Source organism: Cryptomeria japonica, chromosome 5 (genome assembly GCF_030272615.1).
Source record: "Cryptomeria japonica chromosome 5, Sugi_1.0, whole genome shotgun sequence".
Taxonomy (NCBI): Eukaryota; Viridiplantae; Streptophyta; class Pinopsida; order Cupressales; family Cupressaceae; genus Cryptomeria; species Cryptomeria japonica.
This window is the reverse complement of record NC_081409.1, coordinates 478,234,034-478,243,126: the sequence shown is the minus strand read 5'-3', so window position 1 is coordinate 478,243,126 and position 9,093 is coordinate 478,234,034. Positions and strand designations below refer to the sequence as shown.

The following is a 9,093-nucleotide window of genomic DNA, read 5'->3' as shown; positions in this document are numbered from 1 at the left end:
TATTGTGCGCGTTATTGAAGATTTTCCTTGTCCGGTGATGTTCTTCATGTTATGTGACATTCTTTTTGGTTGTAGCATGTTGCAAATGATCGATGTGTAATTATTGAAGGTGTTGAGTGTTTGCAATATTGATTTGGGTCCAAAATATGTCTTAGCCTACATCGTTTTGGCCCGCATGTATTGTTGTAGCATGTGACAATATTATTTTGTTATTTGTATTGAGGGTTTAACCGACCTCAATTTCATGGGTGGTTTCTATAAATAAATATAATAATCATGTGAGATGTATGTCTGTGAGTGTCTGCATTGTATCTGTGAGTGTATTATTGAGTTGTATATGCGAACAAGTGTGAAGGAGAAGAGAAGTGTTGTAGAGAAGACTGTGTGCTTAACCAGAACCATACTCAAGCATGTGGAGATGAGCTACTTTTACAGTTCATGTGATCTGGATTGTAGTCTGAATGTTTTTGCAAGTCAATGAGGCTTCCTATAAGGCAGTGAGCCTTCTCTTGAGGTTGTAGCCTTTTTGGGTTTCTTATTTTGAGCAATGAGCTCTAGGTAGTGTGTTTGAAGGCATGTGTATTCCCCATTGTAATTTTTACATTTACTCCTAACAGGGTATTATCTCACTGTGGGTAGGTTCTCATCATGGTTTTTCCCTTAACCATGTTTTCCATGTCAAAAATCTTGGTGTTATGTATGTTATTGATGTGGTGTTGTTTCATGCTTTAACTGCTAATTATCATATCTGTTTTGTGGTTTAAGTTGCAGTAAGTTTTTGTGCAAACTGATTCTCCCCCCCCCCCTCTCAGTTTGCTGCATTATTGCCAACAAGTTTGAAATGAGAGAGGGAGTTGTATTTATGCAACTTACATCTTTCCAAATTTAATTTTTGAGGAAGGCCAACATTGGGGAGCAAATTCTTGCTATTTGAAAAGCTGACATTCATCTTTCAAAATTTGGGGCCAAACTATCTGGGACCCAAACACCCAATACCTTGGTCCAAGCAATTTGAGCCATGAAAAAGGTTTTGGAATGCACCAATTTTATGTAAATGATCTTAAAACCAAGCACAACAAGGCAAAAATTAGGTACAAATTAAGCACAATTGTCAAAGTCGGTCCAAACTAAGTGTGAAATTATAAAGGGATACAATTTATGACATTTCTATTTTTTATGTTTTACTTGTACAAGTGAACACATTACATGCATTACAACTTGTCTTGTCATTATGAAAGCAAAAAATTATATAACCTATTTTGTGCTATTAATGTCCTTATAGTAAAAATTGGACATTAAAGATTGTATAAGCATGCTTGTGGATGTCATACACATGTCTAGTTATGGTGTATTTAATCTTATGCTTTCAAAACAAATTATTGTCTCTTTATTATATTTGTATGCTTTTTAATGTGCCATGCATAGAATAATATAACCACATAGATCATTATTTATTCTCAGCACTAGAATGCGTCCAACTTGGTACACAAGTCTACAACTTGATGTGAGGCTAAATTAGATCAAATATAGAGAGATACATTTTTTTTGAAAGATAGAGCTTTTATAATAGCAAGAGATGATTACAATTATTTAAAAATGCATACTTATACACATCAAGGGGCTTAGCAAATCCATTACAATCTCTAAGAGAGAGACACCCTTCTCAAATTATTTCATCATTAAGATTTATAATTCTTTTCTCAATAAGTCTTGCCAAAGGGTTGTCTTAACCTTAATTTTGACAATGCTTCTAAGAGAAATCTTGGACCATTTGGAGTTGGTTTTATTGTGAGAAGCGACACTAGAGATCTAATTTGGGGAGGATTTGTTAAGCTTCCTGATAACACCAACAATGATTCTGAAATAGTGGCCCTCTTTGGTGAACTAGGAATGTGCAAGGAGTCGAATCTCCTCAATATTGATATTGATGATGATTCCCTAAATGTAGTTTGAACCATAAGTTTTGGAGATTCTCTTGGTTGAAAATCTAGAATGTGGATTAATGGTATATGAGAGATCTTGAAAGGAATGGATTTATCAATAAAACATGTTTTCTATGAAGCAAACTAGAAGGCAAATTTTTTTTCCAATTATGCCATCAATTAGGAAAACGATGCAATCATTTCAAATGAAATAATGGCCTGTGCTGGCCTTAGTCTTAGTGATGATATCCCTTACTTTGACATTGATTGTAGAAGGTAACCCTGTGAATACCTTCATTGGGATACTCTAGAGCATAGGTGGAACATGAGGAGATGTTTAGGGATCCATCCATATCACAAATCCAATTGTATCGAGATTATCGGATGGAAATGACATCTTGCATAGAAATTTCTAACATCTCTCTCTGCTATAAAGTCAAGTATGTAGATAGATAACACAACAAAGAGTAGAGTATGGAGGGGTTGGGGTTGGAGGACCTTAACATAGCATTGATTTTGGAGTGCAAGTGCAATTGCAAGTAGGCGTCGATGGAAGCAGAATTGAAGGAGATCTTCATACTAGATGGAGATGAGGCAGAGAAAGCAGTGAGGAAGATCTTAGGAGATGAATTCCTGACCCACTGTCATGTTCACAGTGCTGAGATCCCAGAGAGATTTGTCTATATTCTGGCGCAGACTATTGGGGACCATGAGACAGTGGAGAAGGCTATTAGATGCATGATTGTCCACCCATCTTCAGGGCCCAACTATGAGGACCCTGAAGAGGCTTAATTTTGAAGCCTTTAATGGTTTGGATGCTAATATTTTTGACATAGAAGTGGTTGTAAAAAACAAGGATATGAATGATACTATAATGTATCTAAGAGATGGCTTGAGCAGAAATAATATTGAGACATATGAGTGTAAATGGGGTTTTGTTTCATTCTAAGCAGCTAAATAGAGCATAAGAGGTTATGGAGGCTAGCAGGACTCTATTTTCTTTTTCCTGACAAATTATGTATCTCTTTTCTCTATGATCAATGAAATGAGTGCTACCCCCTTAGTAGCAATTTGCCCAAAAAAAATAAAAAAATAGCCCAATAAGAACAAATGAAACTCAAATCTTGTAAGATATGCTATGACTTAACCAAGATACATGGATTCTATTAGTATTTACCCCAAACAATGGCTCAAAGTTAAGCTCTACATTTATGAATTTAAAAATTTAAAATAATGAAAGAGCGTAAAATAGAATGTTAACCTAATAGATGACCCTTTGTGCATTCACCAAGGAATTAAGAAGATAATCTGCATGCAAACTAGATAGGTGAAATAATGGTTAGCTTTGGAGGGAAAAACAATAGTAGGCCACTATTTCATGTTAAAAATTGTTGACTTAGGGGCAATGACTAAAATAACTCTATGTGAATAAGTGTGGAAATAAGCCACACCAAAATCTACTTGTAATGTCGTAAATTGTACACCCTTGATTAGGGTTGTCCAATTTCACGTTTAGGTTAGCACCTGCCTTAGTGTGTTGCATTGCATTCTCAAGGTTCCTTTAAGCATTTAATTATTAATTTAATTAAATCTAAGGTCCTTTCTCACAAATTCACATGTTATAAAATTGGGCCCTTATCACTAAGTGTGTCCCTTTTTATTTTATTTCAATTAATAGCTTCAAAGTGCATTTTCACACATCTAAACACCTTGGATTGATGCTCTGAGCTGGATTTGGCTTTGTAATCATGATATTTTGCTTCCCTAGAAATTTGGAAAAAAGTCGGTTGGACCATAGTGGTCGTAGCGATGGTCCCAAATTTTTCTCCTCGAATTTTGGGAGCTTAATTTGGCAGTATTATAATGTTCAAATCCCGCTTTGTGCAAAATTTCATCAATTATAGGTTGGCCTATGATCAAAACTAATGTTAGGGTTTCATATATATAACCTTTTCTTTCCTCATTTGAAGGATCTATTCTCTAGCAATTGAGGGAGCCTTTTATGAAGTGAAAGTATGGGTTTTATGTGAAGTCTTCAATCAGAAAATTCACCATTCATCAAGTCTTTATCAACATTTTTCATCAATAATGGAAGCTTAGGAGATATTGAAGAATAATAAGGAGATCACCGACTGTTGATTGGTTTGTACCTCTCCCTCAAGGTTTGGTATGCACCCACATATCATTCATTTTCAAACTTACATTATTGATTTAGATCCATATTGCATTTATGATTTGAAACATTTACATTATGTTCATTTAGGGTTTTTACTCCAAACATAAGGTAGAAATATAGTTTTGCATTCTTAGCTCATATGAATCTTACCAACACATGAGATTCTAGGGCACACACACTTTTCAATACTTTATTGGTAATTTGTGGAGGTGAAAATCACTGAAATAAGGGGTTTGACTAAGGCAAAACCCTTTATAGTTTCCTACACACCATTTTTCAGATTACAGGTGCAAGTACAAGTTTTCGTCGGAGCTGCAAGTTTTTAGGAAGTCTCAGTCAACAAGTGCAAATCCAGATCCAGAATCAAGACCAAGACCTCTAGCATCAAAGAGCCCAACGCCTTGGTCCTCCTCATTCAGGTGCAGAAGTTGGCAGTTCAGATTTAGAGGACTTCAAGTTACAGATTTCCAGTTTTTGGCTTAGTTCAACAACAGGGACCAGAGCGCTCAACTCCCTGGTCCTGCTCAATCAAGCTCAGATTGCAGTGATAGGTGTACATCAAAATTCCCATATCAGTCCTATGCTTTGTATCTTAGTTTCAATTTTGGATTTGTCTATCATTTGCTGCTATCTTAGTTGTTCTCATACTTTCACTAGCTTAGTTTGTTTGAATCCTACATTTGACTCATTTCCCTTTCATATCAGCAAAGAAATAGAAACCTTAAAAGTATTCCTTAAATCTCTTTCATAAGAGGAAGTCAAAGTGAATCACTTCATTAGGCTCTTTCGTATTCCAATGTGTGAATGCGAGTGGGATTAGGTCTTAGTCTACTCGATTCCATTTTTATCCTACACACTAATATGCCAAAGTATAGCTAATTATGGATTGTTTTGTCCATTCAAGAGGAAGTGCCACTTTAACTCATGGAGCACATAAATAATCTCATAAAAAAGAGGAAATACATAATATAAATCAACATACTTGTTTTGGTTAATGCAAGGTTGCTAATGGGATGATGATGCTCTTAAGATCATTTTACCCTAAACATCATTTTGTGTTTGTATTCTAGTTTGCATTAGACAAATTAAAATAATAACAAAGCATAATCAACATCGAGCTCTTGGACAAGTGAAGTGAAGTGAAGACATCAAAAATAGATTGAAAGACTATACCAATCTACATGAAAGATGTAAATCTATATACACGATGAAATGATGCATCCATGAAATATTTAACATTATTGATACGAAAAAGGGATATGATGTCTTAAAAAATCAATAGATTAGATGCAACAAATTACAAAACACATTGAAATCCTTTATGCATGAATGAACGTAAGCTAAGGACAAGGTTTAATGGGAACTCCTCATAGAAGAATCAATATCCAAGTTAATCCACTATGGTTAGAGGAGAAGGATAAACTAGAGTTAAACCGTAGGCGGTGTAAGATTGTTTGGGTTCACCAAAATATATAAGAAAATTAAATGTATTCTCCTTACACTTATATCTCCAATATGTAAATGATGAGTCAATTACACACAATTAAACACTAGATATGAAACTAAGACCATAACAATAAAAATAAATGAAATAAGAGGGATGGAGTATGCTTAGCTATTTCATTGTATGGTTTGTTGTCATTAAATTTAATTTGTTACAACTGATGCAAATTGGATTAAGACATGAAGTGCAATCATGCAAATGCTTTATGTGATGGCATCTCTTGATGATCAATACAATTTTTGGATAACTATTTGTTGATGTTTTGGAGAGCTTTCAAATGACAATTATTCATGTATTTTTTTATTTCATTCATGTCTACTAATGCTCTAGTACTTGCCTTTAAATATGGCACCCTAAGCATTTAATTTGAACACTTTGGCATGTAGGTTGATTGACAATGGTGACAACGGTTCAATTTAAAAAAAAACGGTTGGCTCAAGATTAGTAGAATACACTTTTCAATTTAGGAATACTTCAATTTGTGTAGTTATATTATGAAGATAAAATAATACGTACAATCCCATTTAAAACAATACACTTTTCAATTTAGGAATACTTCAATTTGTGTAGTTATATTATGAAGATAAAATAATACGTACAATCCCATTTAAAACATGACTATGAGTGAAATGAGCTATATAATCGATTTAAAATATGAAAATGGGTGAAATGAAATATAATACAAGACCGAAATATATCAATAAAAATATTGTCACAGTTATATCAAATAATTAATGTTGAGTTTTTTTTTCAAATTAAATACCAAAACAAAGCATTATAACAAAGACAGAGATAAAATTAATACGGTAAGAGTAGGATACCCCTTTCTACCGTACAATTCTACAATTGGGTGAGCGTCAATTTTTGTTGTTTCCACTTCATAATGATGTGAAAGATATATGCACATGGAGGCGAAAATTATAAGAAACAAGGGCACGGGTAGAAGGGAGAATGGGGGCTGGTGAAGAAATCCATTGTAATGTAGAGAGACATAGTCATAGTCAATGTTTTACCTGCGCGAGGGCAGCGAGAACTTTGTACACACAAATAATTGCGGAGATTTTGAGCAAGCTGAATGGATGGTAATGGGCAGTGTTTGCCAGTTCCAGGTTTTCTTCCTTTTTATTTCTCTTATTTCAGTGCAACGCTTGCTTGTAGAAGGGCTATAGCTTACATCTTTTGCTCAACATTATCCTGCATAGAAATGGCAACTCTCTTCTGAATCGGCAGGGACTCATCAAATCATTTAATTTTCACTGCACTTAATTATCATTCATATTGATTGGGAAGGTCGTCGCTATTCAAATGTCATAGGATGAAGATGCGCATATTTGTTAGAGACTATGACTTTTGTGTGGTTGCTCCAGTCCTTACATTACTGAGTGGAATGGACGCGCAAGATTTTGTTAGGAACATAGATAATGGTAGAGCTGCAACCTGTATGTTTAGAGTTGTTTCTGGGAATTCGGTAGTCGTTTCTCATTCTGGGAACTTCTCCCAATAGGACATGCCCAGGAATCCCGTACGCAAAATTGAGATAGTTGGGCTTTTACCACTGGAAAGTGTGAGCCGGTCCTGGACTGCAATTACGTGTAATTCCTGGGTCAACCGGATAGCCTAGATTCTGATAGTTGGATCGTATTCCTGAATCTGTTTGCAGTGGAACTGTAAGCTCGGTATGTACCTGCTTAAATTGAAAAGAGAAAAAATAAAAAATAAATGTATTGGAAATTTTATTTCGATTAGACGGAAACCATGGAGACGCTTACGTTTGCGAGGGACAAGTAGTGTCTTTAATACCATTTCCGCATGTTTCTTAGGGCGATAAGACTTTTTCATTTTATAATTTTTCTGCTTAAGTTTCTAATGTAATACCCGTAGTCTCTTGTCTCTTTTGTTTGTTTGTTTTCAGTTTTGATACATTCTGTAATTCCTTATAAGTATGCCCTTGTTTCTTCCATATCCCATCGTAGCCATCTTTGTTTCTGATAAGCCCATTTACTGGGTTTCCGAGTGCCTTCTATTTTTTAACACAGTTAAATTATTTTGCCACATTTTGGCAAATAAAAAAAAAAGAGAAAAAAAGGTCTTACTAGATCATGTAACTTTTCGAAACAATGTTGATCCAGTCTAACGAAACATCTGAGAAAACAAAACCATGTGAAATCTGAAATGCCGGAAAATTGAAATTTAGGTTACGCATAAATTACTGATGCCAGAAGGCACAGTCAATGTTCCTTGGCCCAGATATTAAGGAGACATTGTCTTTGATGAAGATTTCGGTTAGAGATTGTTTCTGGACCAGATCTTTTGACGTTTTCCTTGAGAAAAAGAAATTCTTTTTTTATTAAATAGAAAAATTGTATCTTTTGGGTTAAACATGGATGGTAGTGACCCATCAATTGTATAGCATTAGTGCAGTCGCACTTTGTTTTTGTTTGGAAATGACATTAAAATCTCCCAATGGACTTTTAGAATTTCTGCTGAGGGTGTGGAAAATCCTTAGGAACATTGCGAATTTCCTCTGCATTGGAAGGGGTATGTCCCTTATGCGAAAGCAATTTAAATCCTGTAAAAAATTGATAGTATTCACATGATCTGGGGGTTCGTGGGATATTGTGAAAAAATACTGCTCTTTGTGGCTTTTGTTCTGGATATTTTTCGGAGTGGTTTGTTGGATCATTCCCAATGTAAACTTGTTGCGTGGAAAGTATCTCTCCTAAGTCAAGCAGGTAAGCTACAATTGATCAAGGCATCTCTACAAAATCTCCCGGTTTATTGCATGAGATTGCTTTGAATGCCTACAAAATTTGCCAATAAGATTAATATATTCAGAAAAGGTTTGTTTGGTCTAGCATTGAAGAAAAGAAATGCATTCCACTCTTGCATGGAATTCAGTTTGTAAACCCAGAATATAGGGGGGCTTGGGTTTGAGAAGGATTAAAGAAAGATTTAACTTTGCTCTAAATGCCAAAAATAACGTGGAGATTGCTCAATGAAGAAAATAATGGACTTTTATCGCATCCAAAAAATACTTGGAAGGGAGAAAAGGGGATAAATTATCCAGCAATGTGCTGCCTCAAGGTTCTTCTATTTGGAAAAGTATGGTGTTTAGTAGATTCATTCTTTATAAATGAGCTAAATGGAAATTGGGAGATGGAAAAAGCATAGATTTGTGGGAGGATACGTTGATTCTAAATGCCTCTTTGAGAGAGAACTTGCCTTAAGTGGACTTAATGCAAATATGCTGTTAGTAAATAAGTTGATAATTACATTGAAGAGGTTAATGGAGTTAAATCTTGGAAGAATATGGCTTCAGTTTCTAATTTGTTTAAGAATGCTCTTTCTAAGCTGGACTTTATGCTGATCTTCTATCACATTCCTCAACATCTCTAAAGGGATTAATTGGTTTGGGTGGCTACTTCCATAGATGCTTAATTGGATTCTTCAGGATTGTCCTTGTTGATCATTAACCCTCTCTATTCTGGTTA

The 9,093-nt window shown here is 35.0% G+C and overlaps 1 protein-coding gene across 6 annotated transcripts in view; it reads left to right on the top strand.

The window, feature by feature from the left end:
- Window positions 1–6,470: 6,470 nt before the first annotated feature.
- Window positions 6,471–9,093, top strand: part of LOC131049759 (histone acetyltransferase MCC1) — a 66,738-nt gene continuing 64,115 nt past the window's right edge. The window contains exon 1 of one of the 6 annotated variants that reach the window (XM_057983842.2): window positions 6,471–6,711. In XM_057983842.2, the coding sequence (XP_057839825.2) occupies window positions 6,607–6,711 (105 nt within the window). In that variant the 5' untranslated portion in view covers window positions 6,471–6,606. The remainder of the gene's footprint in view (window positions 6,712–9,093) is intronic. The other 5 variants (XM_057983827.2, XM_057983835.2, XM_057983865.2 and 2 more) reach the window with 5 other exon arrangements.